Source organism: Microcaecilia unicolor, chromosome 7 (genome assembly GCF_901765095.1).
Source record: "Microcaecilia unicolor chromosome 7, aMicUni1.1, whole genome shotgun sequence".
Taxonomy (NCBI): domain Eukaryota; kingdom Metazoa; phylum Chordata; class Amphibia; order Gymnophiona; family Siphonopidae; genus Microcaecilia; species Microcaecilia unicolor.
Window position 1 is genome coordinate 309,166,927 of NC_044037.1, and position 18,928 is coordinate 309,185,854.

Genomic DNA, 18,928 nt, shown 5'->3' on the forward strand with positions numbered 1-18,928 from the left:
ATTCCCTTTGAAACAGACACATAACTTCTTTACATATTTGGGTATATTGCTACCGGCTAGACCGAGGGAGATATATCAATTAAATGTAGCAAAACTGTTAGAGCAGACAACCCAACAACTGGACTCCTGGGCCACTTTGACGCTGTCTTTGTCGGGGAGGATAAGTCTTATAAAAATGGTCATATTGCCAAGGTGGCTATATGCACTACAGATCTTGCCCATAGCATTGCTACAGAAAGATATAAAACACCTATATCGACTAATGTTTAGGTTTTGCTGGGTCAGGAAACGAGCTAGGATGCAGCAGAAATATATGTTGGGAGGATGGAAACAGGGGGGCTTGGGAGTTCCCAATATTAAATTTTATAATATGGCCTGCCTCCTACGGCATGTGAGGGATAGGATTTACCAGACTCAAGAACACACACCCCTGGAGATGGAAGATGCGCTCTTTAGTCCTTATCGTTATATTACACTACTACACTTGCGGAATACAGAGATACCACATATACGTAGAAATAACGTTCTACTTAAACCAATAAGAGAAGCATGGAGATTTTTAGGGACATTACTAGGAGGGGACCCGAGAACAACTGAACTTATAAATATTAAAGGGAACCCGGCCTTTGTACCTGGGATGGAAAATAAAACTTTTGACAGATGGGAACAACTAGGGGTAATTGAATTGGCAGATGCTCTAGATGCAACTGGCGAAATCAAATCGCTGACACAGCTGATAGGCCAAAATGAACAGGGCTGGGGTGACAAATATGCTCACTGTCAACTGAAGCACTACATACAATCACTAAGTAAAGAAGTATTGAGTAACAAACTGGGCAATAAGATTAAGACTTTCTTTGAGGAGATCTCTGAACATACCCCCTCCATATCACAAATACATCAGAAGCTGTGGAGTCTAGCCCCGGGGAAAGAACTGACTCAGATCCGGCAGAAATGGGAGAAAGACGTGGGAAGGGCATTGGACTCTTGGGATATGATGACGCAGCTCAAAGATATTCCACACATAATAGGAGGAGCTGATTATAGAGAATGTGCGTATAGAATAATACACAGAGCATACTTTACCCAAGTCCAACTGTTTAAATCGGGGGGGAATTGAAACAGCTATGTGTTTGAAATGTAATAATTCTGAGAACTCGTTGTATCATGCACTGTGGGATTGTGTACCAATACAACGTTATTGGAGGCAAATAGTTACTTATCTTACAGGGGTGGTGGGTAGTAGAAGAGACATGAATCCACTACAGTTAGTGTTAGATATGAAAGAGCCACAAAGGAGATTGAATGCTGATAAAACACTGTTGTGTCGAAAACTCTATCTAGTAGCAAGAAAATGTATCATGCAACATTGGACTGTAGCCAATCCACCGACCTTCTGGCACTGGCGCAATAAGGTGCATCAATTGCTGGTTTGGGAGGCAAAGGAGGCCAAAGGACATTGTAAAAGGAAAACTCGATTCTTTAAAATATGGGGATGCTACTTAGACAAGATGACACAGAAAGGACGTAGTCTTATTGTTAATACTTTATAATTATATACTATAAGCTGACAGCTATGGGGTTTTGGCAAATTGGAGTTACTGGGAGGGCTGACGGGTGGGGGGAGGGAGATGAGGAGGAGGGGATTAGGGGAGGGGGGGATAAAGGTTAAGGAATGGAATTATGTAGATTGAATAGAAGGGGGAACCACATCACTTTAGGGGATCTTAGTAGGGCAATTTGGAATAAGAGCAAATGATGTGGAACTCAATTGTATGTAATTTGTAAAAGTAAATGTTTGTTAATATGTAGTTATATCTAAAATAAAAAAATTGTTGAAACATAAACTGGATATCCCACAGCTGAATATTGACCCCCCAAGGGGTTAAAGGCCTAGATCCTCAAAATGAGAACCTAATTTTAGGCATCTATTTTCACTACATTCCTAAATTTAGGTTCCTAAGAAGTAGGTAGGCCAGTAATGGGGTCAAGTCAACAGATCTTCAATTGTGGGCACCTCTCTTAAAGAGTTTTTTTTTTTTTTTACTAAGGTTAGCACAAGTTATCTTCCACAGGACCCATTTTATTCCTGCAGATAACTTGGACTTATCTTTATTTAACCCCCTCCCCCCTTAGGTTCCTAAGGGTTTTGGACATTTAAATTTAGAATTTTCAGCCTTAAATTTAGGGCTAGTTTTACTAAAAGGTGCTACTGTATTCCTGGGTTCTAGCACACATGAATGGACACTATTACTGTAAACCTCATTTAATGAATTTGTCCTATTTAGCGATGTGTGTTAACGGCATTAGCACACACTAATGTGGTAACCCACTTAAGTAGATCTATCCCTTAAGTACATTCGTTGGGCTTAAAATTCACCATAGATACCTAACACTGAGGATGTAGGTCAGGTGCTGAGCTTTCTTTGACCATCCGTCTATGAGCAGACTGACAAAGGCAACACTAATGTATTGTAAAGCTACTACTACTACTATTTAGCATTTCTATAGCGCTACAAGTAAAGCTAGATAAAGAAAAGAGAATATAAAATGACATTGTAAGGTTTATTAAACTATATCAATGGTAAAATGAGTCCCAAATCAGATTCTGCGAGAATGGAACATAGTAACATAGTAGATGATGGCAGGTCAAAGACCTGCACTGTCCATCCAGTCTGCCCAACAAGATAAACTCATATGTGCTACTTTTTGTGTATACCCTACTTTGATTTGTATCTGTCTTTTTCAGGGCACAGACTGTATAAGTCTGCCCAGCACTATCCCCGCCTCCAAAACACCAGCCCCGCTTCCCACCACCGGTTCTGGCACAGACCGTAGAAGTCTGCCCAGCACTATCCCCGCCTCCCAACCACCAGTCCCGCCTCCCACCACCGGCTCTGGCACAGACTGTATAAGCCTGCCCAGCACCATCCCCACCTCCCACCACCGGCTCTGGCACAGACCGTATAAGTCTGCCCAGCACCATCCCCGCCTCCCGCCACTGGCTCTGCCACCCAATCTCGGCTAAGCTCCTTAGGATCCATTCCTTCTGAACAGGATTCCTTTATGTTTATCCCACGCATGTTTGAATTCCGTTACCGTTTTAATTTCCACCACCTCCCGCGGGAGGGCATTCCAAGCATCCACTACTCTCTCTGTGAAAAAATACTTCCTGACATTTTTCTTGAACAGTTCCTCTGAGAACTCTATTTGACTCGCTCTTTGCTGCCAGAGAGGTCTTGGTTTATAATTTGTTAGACATGTTGGTTGAGTACACTATCAAAATTGTTCCACTCTTTAAATTCTTCTGTAATATTATTCAGTGACCCTAAATGAAGACAACTCTTCTCTTTTTTTTTCAGGAGCCCATATTTTTCAACAATGGCCTCAAATTTCCTCTCCAGTGAACCTCAGATAGTGATCATTGGAGCTGGCTTTGCTGGCTTAGCAGCTGCCTCTACTTTAGTTAAACAAGGGCTAAAGAACGTGGTGATTTTGGAGGCCATGGACAGAGCAGGTGGTCGGGTTCAAACATTGAGACCTTTTGGAACTAATGTAATTGAAATGGGGGCCACCTGGATTCATGGCCAAAAGGACAATCCACTTTATCAGCTGGCCAAAGAGGAGGAGCTTCTGGCAGAGGAAGGTCTGCATGTTGTCTCATGTCTTCCTGGTGCTGTGACCCCACAGGATTACTTCTTCACAGAGCATAGTAAGTTACTGTCCTCCGACACAGTGGAAAAGATCACTGGCTTTTTTGGAAATCTGATGTCCAAAATTTACAACCAGGACTTCAAGCCTGACTGCAGCTCCTGGTCTTTAGGGGATTACTTGGACCAGGAATTTGTGGCATCTGGCCTTTCAGATGTGGAAGATGCAAACATTGTCTTTGAGTGGTGTAAGAGGGCTGAATGTACTGATGAAGCTTGTAATTCTATGTATGAGTTTTCCTTGAGTCAGCTAGGACTGTACACTCCATTGGAAGGTCCGTTTTTCAACTGCCTGGGAAAAAGAGGCTACCAAGCTGTCATAGATGTCCTTCTCAGGAACCTCCCAGTCAATGTTCTCAAATGCAAAAAAACAGTTAAATGCATCCACTGGGCAGATTCTCCTGGGACAAGCAACAAAAGTATTTCTCATCCTGTGAGGGTGATATGTGAAGATGGCGAAGAATTTCTGGCTGACCATGTCATCATAACAGTGTCTCTAGGATGTCTGAAAGAGAGAGCTCAAAGCATGTTTGAACCTTCTCTTCCCCAGGGGAAGCTGGAAGCCATTGTCAAACTGGGCTTTGGGACTGTTAGCAAAATATTCCTAGAATTTGAAGAGCGTTTCTGGCCAGAAGATTGTATTGGAATTCAGTTGTTGTGGGAGAAGGGTCTCGAGAACAAAGATGTCTACAATGCTATGAAACAAAATGAGGGTTGGAAAGAGGAGTGGTTCAAAAAGATTGGAGGTTTTGACATGGTGGCTTATCATGACAACGTCCTATGTGGATGGATCACTGGAGAGGCTGCAGAATTCATGGAGACACTGCCAGAGAAAGAGATTGGCGAAGTGTGTGTAAGGTAAACACTCGGAATGTTCTGCAAATGTAATGTACGTTAGTCCTTAGTGCAGAGAAAAGATGTTCCTAAGGATCCAGGTTTCTGTCCTACCAGTTTTACTGCACAACCAAGATAAAACTATTTAAAACACTTATCTCTGAAGGTAACATGATCTGTAAAGGGGGGGGGGGGGGGGGGGGAATTAGTGTATTAGTAGTGTAGTAACATACCAGTCAGTATTCAGATTTCAGTGGTCAGGAGAGGGTCCTGTCCACTTAAATCATGCTCAGCAGGCCAGCTGCCAATATTCAGCGGTAATTATTTATTTATTTTATTGGTATTTATTAACCACCTTTATGAAGAGATTCACCCAAGGCATTGTACAGCAGGTACAGTTTAACATAAAACTTATAATTTTGTTAACAGCATAATAGTAAAATAACCAAGAATAACAATAAATGAGGTAAACTTGAAAAAAAGTACATTGAAACGTAGTAATAGAACTACCGTGAAACAGTATAAAAACTTTAACACATTTAACAGCATTGGAATTCAAATACCAGAGATATAATACAATGTTAGCATAATACTAATCATACACCTTAATAAGCATTAGTACATTCAACTAACAGATATGATGCTAATGATTGACTATAATACAGCTTACCATATAGCTGAGGGACCAAGAGCAGATATATGATGGGAACAAGATGCCTGGTACAGGTTCAATTGGGATAATTTGATGGTTAGTTAAATTCAAGGCAAGTTTGAAAATTCTGCAGGTTACAAAACACTTCTTGGAATCACTGTGGATTGAAATTCCATGTGTAAAGGGGAAAAGGATAGTGATAGGAGTGTACTACCATCCGCCTGGCCAGGATGAACAGACGGATGCAGAAATGTTAAAGGAAATTAGAAAGGCAAACAAACTGGGCAACACGATAATAATGGGTGATTTCAATTACACCGATATTGACTGGGTAAATGTAACATCGAGGCACGCTAGGGAGGTAAAATTCCCTGATGAAATCAAGCACAGTTTTATGAAGCAGCTGGTACAGGAGCCGACGAGAGAAGGAAAAATTGTAGACCTAGTTCTTAGTGGAGCGCATGATCTGGTGCGGGAGGTAATGGTGCTGGGGCCGCTTGATAACAGTGATCATAATATGATCGGATTTGATATTAGCTTTGAAGTAAGTACACATAGGAAATCAAATACGTTAACGTTTAACTTTAAAAAAGGAGACTATGATAAAATGAGAAGAACGGTGAAAAAAAATACTTAGAGGAGCGACTGCAAGGGTCATAAATTTACATCAAGCGTGGATGCTGTTCAAAAACATCATCCTGGAAGCCCAGGCCAAGTATATTCCGCGTATTAAAAAAGGAGGACGGAAGACCAAACAACAGCCGGCGTGGTTAAAAAGTGAGGTGAAGAAAGCTATAAGAGCTAAAAAAAAATCCTTCAGAAAATGGAAGAAGGAACCAACTGAAAATAATAAGAAACAGCATAAGGAATGTCAAGTCAAATGCAAAGCGCTGATAAGGAAGGCTAAGAGAAACTTCGAAAAAAAATTGCGTTGGAAGCAAAAACACATAGTAAAATTTTTTTAGTTATATTAAAAGCAGGAAGCCAGCAAAAGAATTGGTTGGACCGCTAGATGACCGAGGAGTAAAAGGGGCGATCAGGGAAGACAAAGCCATATCAGAGAGATTAAATTAATTCTTTGCTTCGGTCTTCACCGAGGAAGATTTGGGTGGGATACCGGTGCCAGAAATGGTATACGAAGCTGACGAGTCAGAGAAACTTAATGAATTCTCTGTAAACCTGGAGGATGTAATGGGGCAGTTCTACAAACTGAAGAATAGCAAATCTCCTGGACCGGATGGTATTCATCCCAGAGTACTGATAGAACTGAAAAATGAGCTTGCGGAGCTATTGTTAGTAATATGTAATTTATCCTTAAAACTGAGCGTGTACCGGAAGATTGGAGGATGGCCAATGTAACGCTGATTTTTAAAAAAAGGTTCCAGAGGAGATCGGGGAAATTATAAACCCGTGAGTCTGATGTTGGTGCGCGGCAAAATGGTAGAGACTATTATTAAGAACAAAATTACAGAGCATATTCAAAAGCATGGATTAATGAGATAAAGTCAACACGGATTTAGTGAAGGGAAATCTTGCCTCACCAATCTACTACATTTCTTTGAAGGGGTGAACAAACATGTGGATAAAGGTGAGCTGGTTGATATTGTGTATCTGGATTTTCAGAAGGCGTTTGACAAAGTACCTCATGAAAGACTCCAGAGTCATGGGATAGGAGGTAGTGTTCTATTGTGGATTAAAAACTGGTTAAAAGATAGAAAACAGAGAGTAGGGTTAAATTGTCAGTATCAGTGGTGTGCTGGAGCCGGCTTGCAACGGCTCACAAGAGCCGGTTGTTAAATTTTCTTCCGACTTGTGAGCCGGTTGTTAAAAAGTGCGAGCCGGCTCTCCTCCCTCCTCCTTCCCTCTGGATCCTGTCCCTCACCGACCTGACTCTGTCACCCTGCCTTGTCCTTCGAATTCTTCGGGGCTTGCAGTCTTGCCTGCCCGCTGCCAGGACTGACTCTCCCCTGCTGCCGGTTCGTGCTTTAAAAATGGCCGCCGAGACTTCTGCTGAAGTCTTGGAGGCCGCCTTTGTAAGTCTCGGCGGACATTTTGAAGCGCAATCCGGCAGCGGGGGAGAGTCAGCGCTGGCAGCGGGCAGGCAAGACTGCCTGCCCTGAAAATTTCGAAGGACAAGGCATGGTGACTCAGAGTCAGGTCGGTGAGGGACCGGATCCGGAGGGAGGGAGGAGGGAGGGAGGGAGGAGAATTCGCTGAACAACTCGGGAGGGGGTGGTAGGGGAGAGAAGGGAGTCGCTGGGCATGGGTGGACGGAGGGGAGAGAAGGGTCGCTGGGTATGGGTGCATGCAGGGCAGGGGAGAAGAGGGTCACTGCTGGACATGGGTGGATGGAGGGCAGGGGAAAGGAGGGTCACTGGGTATGGGTGCATGCAGGGAAGGGGAGAGGAGGGTCACTGGATATGGGTGCATGCAAGGCAGGGTGAGAGAAGGGTCACTGGACATGGGTGGATGGAGGGAGGGCAGAGGAGAGTAGGGGAGAGAGAAGAAATGCTGGACATGGATGGAGGGGAGGGAAGAGTGAGGAAGGAGATGAGATGAGGGAAAAGGGATAAAAACTGCACATGGATGAAGAAAATAGGCAGAAGCTGAGGACCAGAAATGAAGAAGAAAGGAGGAAAGGAAAGAAATAAATGGAAAGGAAGCCCTGGAAACGGAGTTAAGAGGACAGATAGCAGCAGAATCGGATACTGGACCAGCATGATCAGAAACCCATTCACCAGACAACAAAGGTAGAAAAAAATCATTTTATTTTCATTATAGTGTTTGGAATATGTTCACTTTGAGAATCAGGTGCTCAACATTAAAAGTTTATATTTATTTATTTACTTATTTATGGCATTTTATCGCACATTAAACATGAATTAGATTGGAACCTGGGATCATTTAAATTTTTTTTCCTGGAGTAATGCATTGCCACCCCCTCCCCCCAGGCTCTCTCCCCGGCTATAGCCAGCTCTGCAATTTTTTTTTGGGGGGGGGCACAGAGGGGGACTGGGGAGAGAGCCTGTTGTTAAACATTTACCAGCACACCACTGGTCAGTATTCTCAATGGAGAAGAGTAGTTAGTGGGGTTCCCCAGGGGTCTGTGCTGGGACCGCTGCTTTTTAACATATTTATAAATGACCTAGAGATGGGAGTAACTAGCGAGGTAATTAAATTTTCTGATGACACAAAGTTATTCAAAGTCGTTAAATCGCGGGAGGATTGCGAAAAATTACAAGAGGACCTTCACTCCCCCTGAGATTTGTACTGTAGTGTCCAAGATTTTTCACTGTGCTGTTCTAGGCAAAGTTCAGTGTAGCTTAAACAGCCAGCTAAACCATCCCCAAACAGAAGCTTTCCCAGTAGACTCTCAATTCTCAAGCAAATCTTCTTTATTGTAGTACTCATAATAAACAAAATATAACTTACGGTTCAGTAGTTTGGAAGAGAATTGTTGCCTTCTGCAAATAGAGTCTGCAAACTAGCTGCAAATAATGTGTACAGCGCCGTGTATGTCTAGTAGCGCTATAGAAATGATTAGTAGTAGCCACCCCAAAGGCAAGGAGCTGGCCAGAGCCTCAGCCCAGCTGAGAGGAAAAGCTGTAACACTCAAAGGGGGAAATAAGGGGGAGAAACTCAGGGAAAATGAATGGGGAATGACTTGGGGAGATGGTGACAAATCTTGATGGAATTACAGTAGATTAAGGAGGGATCAGCCCCTAGAACAGCTGCTAATCAGGGAGGGCAGGCCCTAGCTCAGAGTTAACAGCCAATAGGGAAAGCTCTCAAGGAATTACAGAATACTGCAAACTATAAGGGGGTCGGAGCCCCAGTAACACAGTGCTATCTATTATACAGAGAATGAAAATAAATACAAATAACACTTATACTAAATAAACATAACAATACATCCTGCCTCCATGAATATAGGGGCAGAACAAGGATATTTATTTAAGACCCATTTCATTCACACCCAGGATGCAAAAGGTACTAAGATTTTAGTAACTGACCACTGGAGGGGTAAAGGCATAACCCTCCTTAATCCCCCAGTGGTTACTGTCCACCTCCTTCACCCCTGAAAGTGACACCAGAAAGGGAAACTAGGCTCCCTGACACACAGGTATTGTGGGCATTCTGAACACAGCAGTGAGCAGGTCTGAAGGGTAGCCTAGTGGTCAGTGCAGTGGACTGGAAACCAGTGGTCCCAGGTTCAAATTCCACTTCAGAGCCAGAGATAGACCTATTGTACCTAAATATTAAAGACACCTGCAAACCTGAGGGCCATTGAGTGGTGCACATTCAGGTACATTAGGTATTTATCTGTCTCTGCAGGGCACAGCATTTAAAATAAGAGTTGCAGTGGAATATGAACGTGGGAGCCCTGGATTAAAGTCCACTGCAGTGACCACTAGGCTGCCCCTCTGCATGGAATTTGTTGTTCCAGATTATATGATTTGCAGTTATCGGCTTGGCTTGGTAAGGTTTCAGCTGCCCCAGCACAGAGGAATCAAGTTGCAGTTTCTCCAGTTCAGGTGATCAGGTTGCAGCTGGATAATGTTGGATTATCAGTTTGTAGTTCACGGAATGTGATATCCACACGTGTGTCTATGGTGACTTCTTCATTCCTTCTGTTATTTTGCACAGGTTGCTAAGAACCTTTACTGGCTGGTCAGTTTCCAGCCTGAGGAGTGTCTTGAAATCTACATGGTATAGTAATCCCTACACCCGTGGCTCCTACACGAATGTGCCTGTCGGCGTGGATTCAGTAAAAGAACAGATGGCCTTGGCAGAACCTTTACCATCGTTGGCTCATCAGAACAAGAAAATGAGAGTAGGTATTATATCTGTGCCAGCTTGGATTTTCTTGCCACACATTGCAAGAAGGAATCCTGACTACTTTGGATTCCTTCTTGCAACTTGTGGCTTTCTCAAACTTTCCCACTGAAAAAGTATTTTTCATTCCCTTTTGCCACTTCAGTCTTTCTCTCTCTTGTTGTCCCTTTGCCATCCCCTTCCTGTACTTCCATTCTCTCTCCATATCTTGTATCTTCTCACCCTCTACGTTTTCATCTAATTCATAGTAACATAGTAGATGACAGCAGACAAAGACTTCCGTGGTTCATCCATTCTGCTCAATAAGATAAACTCATGGCTTATGATAAAATATATATTATTCATCTTGATCTGTCCTTGCCATTTTCAGGGCACAGATAATAGAAATCTCCCCAGCAATGGACATACTTCCCAACTACTGGAGTCGCCGTTGAAGCCCACTCCAGCCCATCCAGATCTGTCTAGCCATAATCAGTGAATCCAGACTGCCCCAATTTGACTGCCCCTATCGGTCCGACCATTCACTTGTCTATTAGATTGTAAGCTCTTTGAGCAGGGACTGTCTCTTTGTTAAATTGTACAGCGCTGCGTAACCCTAGTAGCGCTCTAGAAATGTTAAGTAGTAGTAGTAGTAATCGGGCCACAGACCGTATGAGTCTGCCCAGCATTGGCCTTATTTCCCAGTTACTGTAGTTACCGTCTAAGCATCACTATGTTTTATTTCCATATAAGCATCCTTTGCGTTTAACCCATGCATTTTTTAATTCTGTTACCATTTTCATCTCCACCACCTCCCATGAGAGGGCATTCCAGACATCCACCACCCTCTCCGTGAAAAAGTACTTCTTGCCATTACTCCTAAGTTCCCCCCCCCCCCACCCCCCGCAACCTCAGTTCATGTCTTCTAGTTCTACTGCTTCCCCTTCCCTGTTTGCAGATTAGTACCTTTCAAATATTGAAATGTCTGTATCATATCACCCCTATCCCTCCTTTCTTCTAAGGTAGACAACATATTCAGTTCCTTGAGACTCTTCTCATACATCTTTTGGTCAGACTTCCATATCATTTTCATTGCTTTTCTCTGAACTGCTTCAAGTCTTTTTACATCTTTGGTGAGATACGGCCTCCAGAACTGAACATAATACTCCAAGTGGGGCCTCACCAACGACTTGTACAGTTGGCATTAACTCCTCTTTTCTTCTGCTGGTTATACCTCTTTCTGTGCAGCCTAGCATCCTTCTGGCTACAGCCACCGCTTCGTCACATTGTTTCACCGCCTTGAGATCCTCGGACACCATCACCCCAAGGTCCCTATCCCGAGTTGTTCTTATCAGTCTCTCACCTCCAATCTGGTTCATCTCCTTTGAATCTTTGAATTTCTGCACCCCAAGTGCATCACTCTGTACTTCTTTACATTAAATTTGAACTGCCAGTCCTTAGACCATTCTAAGTTTTGTAGATCTCTGGTCAGTCACCCAATCAAAGAAATCATTCAGATTTGTTTGGTAGGTTTTTTTTTTTTTTTGTAACCATGCTGACTTGGATCTTGCAGCCCGTTAGATTCTTGGAAGTTTATTATCCTTTCCTTCAGCAGAATTTCCATTAGTCTTCCAATGCCCGAAGTGAAGCTAACCGGCCTGTAGTGTCCTACATCTTCCCTGTCCGCACTTTCGTGAAGCAGGACCACGTCCGCTCTTCTCTAATCCCATGATACCTTCTCCCGTCTCCAAGGATCTATTAAATAAATCCTTAACAGGTCCTGCCAGGATTTTTCTGAGTTTCCTCAATATTTTTGGATGTATCCCATCTGGCCCAATGGCTTTGTCTACTTGTAGTTTTTCAAGTTGTACCTAAATGTTTTCTTCTGTGAACAGTGTGACGTGTACTCTTTTCTCCTATATACCCCTGGCAACCAGCCGTGGTCCTTCTCCAGAATTTTCCTCCATGAAGACAGAAGTATTCGTTTAGCATCTCCACTTTCTCCTCATCACTATCCACATAGCGGGAGTCAGCAGCTTTCAGTCTTACAAGTCCATTTCTAGCCTTCCCCCTTTCACCAGCATATCACCTTTCTTAATTTCTTTATCCATTTTTCCTTCTGTCCATGCTTTTGCTAACCGTATCTCCCTCTTTTCTTATTTGACTTTTATTTGGTAATCTTTTCTGTGCTTCTTTTCTTTTATTCTTCTGGATTTCTTGATCACTGCCTCTTTTGCCTTTATTTTTTCATTCATATAAATTTCTCTCTTTTGTCTTGCTTATGTTTATTTTCCTAATAGCTTTCAGTTAGGGCCACTTCCCTTCCACGCCTACGATGTCTGCCCATCCTGTCAGCTATTTCTTCATGTAGTCCCCCATTTTACTAAAGTCAGCATGTTTGAAATCTAGTACTTTGAGTCTTGTGTGTCCGCAGTCCATTTCAGCTCTTATGTTACACCATATTGTGTGATGGTACTACTACTACTTATCATTTCTATAGCGCTACTAGATGTACGCAGCGCTGTACACTTGAACATGAAGAGACAGTCCCTGCTCGACAGAGCTTACAATCTAATTAGGACAGACAAACAGGACAAACAAGAGATAAGGGAATATTAAAGTGAGGATGATAAAATAAGGTTTCTGAACAAGTGAATAAGGGTTAGGAGTTAAAAACAGCATCAAAAAGGTGGGCTTTTAGCTTAGATTTGAGGACGGACAGAGATGGAGCTTGATGTACCGGCTCAGGAAGTCTATTCCAGGCATATGGTGCAGCAAGATAAAAGGAACGAAGTCTGGAGTTAGCAGTGGAGGAGAAGGGTGCAGATAAGAGAGATTTACCCTGTGAATGGAGTTCCCGGGGAGGAATGTAGGGAGAGATGAGAGTGGAGAGGTACTGAGGAGCTGCAGAGTGAATGCACTTATAGGTCAATAAGAGGAGTTTGAACTGTATGCGGAAACAGATAGGGAGCCAGTGAAGTGACTTGAGGAGAGGGCTAATATGAGCATAACGACACTGGCGGAATATTAGTCGTGCAGCAGAATTTTGAAGAGATTGAAGAGGAGAGAGATGGCTAAGTGGGAGACCTGTGAGAAGCAAGTTGCAATAGTCTAAGCGAGAGGTGATAAGAGTGTGGATTAGGTTCTGGTAGTGTGCTCAGAAAGGAAAGGGCGAATTTTGGTGATATTATAAAGAAAGAAACGACAGGTTTTAGCAGTCTGCTGAATATGTGCAGAGAAGGAGAGGGAGGAGTCGAAGATGACCCCAAGGTTACGAGCTGATGAGACAAGATGGTCATGCTGATGGTCATTATTGCCCTGATGGTCACCCACCCGAACATTACAATACAATACAATACGATAAAGCCTTTGTATTGTGCTGCACCCCTGTCTGGATAACATAAAAGATAACCTAGCCTGTTCTAGTCAAAATGACAGTGATTCATTAAAAACTAATTTAAAACTTTGCTAAACAAAAACGTTTTCAAAAGTTTCCTGAGTCTCAGATAAGACTGGTCTCATCTAATGAAGAAAGGAAGAGCATTCCAGCATTTAGCTGCTTGGAATGCAAATATTGCATTGTAATATTGTTTTCCATTTTAACAATCTCTCTAAATTCACTGCATGGTCCATTCTACCTCCATATTCAGAAAACTCTCTACATTCACTGCATGGTCTATTCTACCTCCATATTCAGAAAACTCTCTAAATTCACTGCATGGTCCATTCTACCTCCATATTCAGAAAACTCTCTAAATTCACTGCATGGTCTATTCTACCTCCATATTCAGAAATCTCTCTAAATTCACTGCATTGTCCATTCTACCTCCATATTCAGAAAACTCTCTAAATTCACTGCATTGTCCATTCTACCTCCATATTCAGAAAACTCTCTAAATTCACTGCATGGTCTATTCTACCTCCATATTCAGAAAACTCTCTAAATTCACTGCATTGTCCATTCTACCTCCATATTCAGAAAACTCTCTACATTCACTGCATGGTCTATTCTACCTCCATATTCAGAAAACTCTCTAAATTCACTGCATTGTCCATTCTACCTCCATATTCAGAAAACTCTCTACATTCACTGCATTGTCCATTCTACCTCCATATTCAGAAAACTCTCTAAATTCACTGCATTGTCCATTCTACCTCCATATTCAGAAAACTCTCTACATTCACTGCATGGTCTATTCTACCTCCATATTCAGAAAACTCTCTAAATTCACTGCATTGTCCATTCTACCTCCATATTCAGAAAACTCTCTAAATTCACTGCATTGTCCATTCTACCTCCATATTCAGAAAACTCTCTACATTCACTGCATGGTCTATTCTACCTCCATATTCAGAAAACTCTCTACATTCACTGCATGGTCCATTCTACCTCCATATTCAGAAAACTCTCTAAATTCACTGCATGGTCTATTCTACCTCCATATTCAGAAATCTCTCTAAATTCACTGCATTGTCCATTCTACCTCCATATTCAGAAAACTCTCTAAATTCACTGCATTGTCCATTCTACCTCCATATTCAGAAAACTCTCTACATTCACTGCATGGTCTATTCTACCTCCATATTCAGAAAACTCTCTAAATTCACTGTATTGTCCATTCTACCTCCATATTCAGAAAACTCTCTAAATTCACTGCATTGTCCATTCTACCTCCATATTCAGAAAACTCTCTAAATTCACTGCATTGTCCATTCTACCTCCATATTCAGAAAACTCTCTACATTCACTGCATTGTCCATTCTACCTCCATATTCAGAAAACTCTCTAAATTCACTGCATTGTCCATTCTACCTCCATATTCAGAAAACTCTCTACATTCACTGCATGGTCTATTCTACCTCCATATTCAGAAAACTCTCTAAATTCACTGCATTGTCCATTCTACCTCCATATTCAGAAAACTCTCTACATTCACTGCATTGTCCATTCTACCTCCATATTCAGAAAACTCTCTACATTCACTGCATTGTCCATTCTACCTCCATATTCAGAAAACTCTCTAAATTCACTGCATGGTCTATTCTACCTCCATATTCAGAAAACTCTCTAAATTCACTGCATGGTCTATTCTACCTCCATATTCAGAAAACTCTCTAAATTCACTGCATTGTCCATTCTACCTCCATATTCAGAAAACTCTCTACATTCACTGCATGGTCTATTCTACCTCCATATTCAGAAAACTCTCTAAATTCACTGCATTGTCCATTCTACCTCCATATTCAGAAAACTCTCTACATTCACTGCATTGTCCATTCTACCTCCATATTCAGAAAACTCTCTACATTCACTGCATTGTCCATTCTACCTCCATATTCAGAAAACTCTCTACATTCACTGCATGATCCATTCTACATTCATACAATTCTACAAAAAATCTGTCAGAGTAATGACGCCTGTTTCTCCTTTTGCTTCTTGTGATCTCCAGCCCCTGCAGGTGTTATTTGCTGGAGAAGCTACTCACATACATTTCTACACAACGACCCATGGCGCATACCTGAGCGGCGTACGTGAGGCTGAGAGGCTTCTGCATCATCATGGAGTCTCAGCACGGCTCTAAAAGCACCAAAAGTACCGTAAATAAACTTTTTGGCTGTCTGTATCCACTGTCTAACATACCCCGATTCCTTTGTATTTTGACCTGGCATTCAATTTGCTCCTTTACTCTTCCAGCTTAATCAAAACAACTGCTGCACACCAGAATTATGTGTCCATTTGCAACTACCTGACATTTTCCTCTAAGATTTGTGATTATTATGAACCACAAAAACATCTAGGGAATGGCAGACACAAACCTAGTTAATCAATAAACATCTGTCATGAAAATACATAACAGAGTGCTTGGGAACAACCCAGTAATGGTATTACAAAAAGAGCAAAATCCTCAGAGTCCCTCCACACTAAACTCACAAGGACAGCTTGTGGCTATTAAGGGATCATAAAATTGTTTGAAACAAACAAAAAAAATGGCGAAAAAAGTCCAGCCGCTCAAAAAATAATACCCAGTGCTCAGTTGTATAATCACTCAAAAACTCAGGAAAATGGTTGTTAAAAAAATCATGGTTCAGAAACCATATTCCAACTTAAACATTGTCTATTCATGCATGGGTCTCGAAGTTTCAAGTTGAATAACACCACAACAGTAATTCCCAAAACATTGCAGCACTGATCTGAACTCTGAGACACTGAAGCTCCTTCATATCATGGTATCACTAATCTGTCAAGGGAATTTGCATATGTTTAGTGACAATTTATCTAAATTGGAAAGATCAACATTGCACGATTTGAAGGAAGATCATTATCAAAAAAGCAGACAAAGATGGAGCCATAGTGGTACAAGATTGGACCGAGTATTTGTGAGAAGTTCATAGACAACTCAGAGGCCCTTTTACTAAGCCTCGTAAGCGTCTGTGCGTGCCCGATGCGTGCCAAAATGGAGTTACCGCACGGCTACCACGTGGCCCTTGCAGTTATTTAATTTTTGGTGTATGTCTGCTACTTGCATCCAAAAAATATTTTGTATTTTCGGCAATGGCTGGCGGTAAGGTCTCAGACCCAAAATGGACGTGCGGAAATTTTAATTTTTGCGCTGAAAAATTGGCACGCGCCCAAAACCCGCGCCTACACTACCACAAGCCATTTTCAGTTCACCTTAGTAAAAGGACCTCTCAGTGATGTGTGTTCTTATAAAAGGTTGAGTTTGGACCCCACAAGGCGTTTACAGTCTGTTATAACAAGGATCAGCAGTAGTGCTGTCCAATTTACAATTTGAATGGATTTGCCAATTTGTTTTTGGCAAATTGAATCATTTTTTTTCTAACAAATTAGTAGTTCGATTCCCCCCCCCCCCCCCCACCCATGGGTATCTTTTAAAGCTGTTGTTCTTTGCCAGCAGCAAGCAGGAGCATCTGGCCATACTGCTTGCGCCAGCCACCAGCCTTCTAAGTGACGCGACTTCCTGTTTCTGCAGAGGTGGGAATATGCCAGAGGGAAAGCTGTAGGCCACGGGACCACTTTACTGGTTGCTCCTGTTTTCTGCTGGAGAAGAGCAGCTTTAAAAAGTATGCACGATTTTGCTTTTCTTTTTTCGCCGTTGCAGAAGACCTGGAGTTGGTTGTGCAAACTTTACGCTTTGAATAATGACGTCTCCCCCTGTTGCCTCTCTCAGGAAATGCTGCTTTTCCAGTGGGGAGTTCGTCACCATCCTTTTTACGCTTGAAGGTTGGGGGAATTTTATATCTTACCATGTCCTAAATGAGGTGGGCAAGTTTAAAGCTTTTGAAGAGCTGCAAGTTGACCATGGGTTTCCCCTTACTGATAAGTTTGCTTATCTTCAGCATTATGTTGCCATATTCCACATACATTTTTGTCCTCTGATGTGTGGGATACCTTACTTACAATTTTTGGGTTGGATGCTCAGCTCTTGATTCCTCTGGCTGTTTGCGAGAGAAATTGCTGGACTTTGACTGTTTTGCCTGCCTGGAAATGCTCCGAGGACTTGGCTTTTCCTCTCCAGGGCTCCCAACTGAAAGTCTGTTTGCTCAGTGTATATAAAACTATGGAGAGCATTACTTTATGGGAGTTGCAATTTTTTTTTTGGGTTACATTTGTACCCCACTCATTCCCACTCATGGCAGGCTCAATGTGGCTTACATGGGGCAATGGAGGGTTAAGTGACTTGCCCAGAGTCACAAGGAGCTGCCTGTGCCTGAAGTGGGAATCGAATTCAGTTCCTCAGTTCCCCAGGACCAAAGTCCACCACCCTAACCACTAGGCCACTCCTCCACTCATGTGCCTTTACATTTCTCCTCATAGGATCTTCCTTGCCACTTTGTGCCCTGCTGATGACTGGCCAAGTGCTCGAGGTTGGAGGCTCATTTGGGCCATATGTTTTGAACTTGTCCTCTAATCTCCCACTTTTGGACTCAACTTTGTTCCCATGTGTTCCAATTTTGGCATGTCTAGTGGAATCCGTCTCCCTCCTTATTATTTGAGGTGTTTCAGTTGCGAGGTCAGACTCCGGACGATATGAAAGCCTTCCTTAAAAGCTCAGCTCTTCTGGGCAAAAAATCTGTTCTTACCAATTGACTCTCTCCGGACCCACCCACTTTGGCCCGATGGAGATAAACTTGAGCACTTTGGAAGGCAAGGGAATCAGGCACCTCTCCTCTGCTAAGGGGGATCATTATCTGAGAATATGGACGTCCTTTTGGAACTCCTTGACACCAGTGGCTTTGTAGTACAATCCTGAATGGCTAACACTGCGGTTCTTTTCCCCTTGGATGGGAGGGGACTTTCTGGTCTGTTACACGGTTGTGTAGTGTTGCTCTTTGCCAGTATCTTTGTTCTCTTTGTTGTGTATTGTTTGGTTATGCTGTTCTTATTGCCTGTTTGCCCTTGTGCTTTAATAAAAAAAAAAAAAAAAAAAAGGTACGCACGGGCGGGGGCCTCGAACTGCTGCTTAAAACAAACATGTTAGGTAAGGAAAATCTGTGCAGTAATCCATAGCTAGAAGTGCAGACTCGACGTAGGGATCGCTGCATAGATCTAAAATACTTTTTCAGCACAGTCCCTGTATTTTTATCCCTATTTGTTTTACCCCCCCACCCCCCCCACCCTTTTACAAAGAGAAGCTAGTGGCTGCTGGTGCGGTAATGCTGACACAGTCCGTTCAAAGTGAATGGGCTGTGTTGGGATGTACATGTGGCAGTCGCTAGCATACCTTTGTAAAAGGGGAGGTTAGTTTGTAAATACGAATAAACAACGGCATTGTAAAACCCATTTTCCATCCTTTAAAGAACCCTTTTCATTATATTAAAAGCTCTAAGTCAGTTTTATATCTGCTGGTGCTTCAGTTTCCCTTCTGAGGTCTGGTTTTATGTTTTTAACATTTTT

The 18,928-nt window shown here is 42.4% G+C and overlaps 1 protein-coding gene across 2 annotated transcripts in view; it reads left to right on the top strand.

Annotated features, from left to right (window-relative positions):
* The window catches only part of LOC115474152 (peroxisomal N(1)-acetyl-spermine/spermidine oxidase-like), a 30,597-nt gene extending 14,785 nt beyond the window's left edge, over positions 1–15,812 (top strand). For both annotated transcript variants that reach the window (XM_030209489.1, XM_030209488.1), the window contains exons 2-4: positions 3,363–4,568; positions 9,844–10,030; positions 15,462–15,812. In XM_030209489.1, coding sequence (XP_030065349.1) covers positions 3,382–4,568; positions 9,844–10,030; positions 15,462–15,593 — 1,506 coding nt within the window. In that variant the 5' untranslated portion in view covers positions 3,363–3,381 and the 3' untranslated portion in view covers positions 15,594–15,812. The remainder of the gene's footprint in view (positions 1–3,362; positions 4,569–9,843; positions 10,031–15,461) is intronic.
* Positions 15,813–18,928: the final 3,116 nt, after the last annotated feature.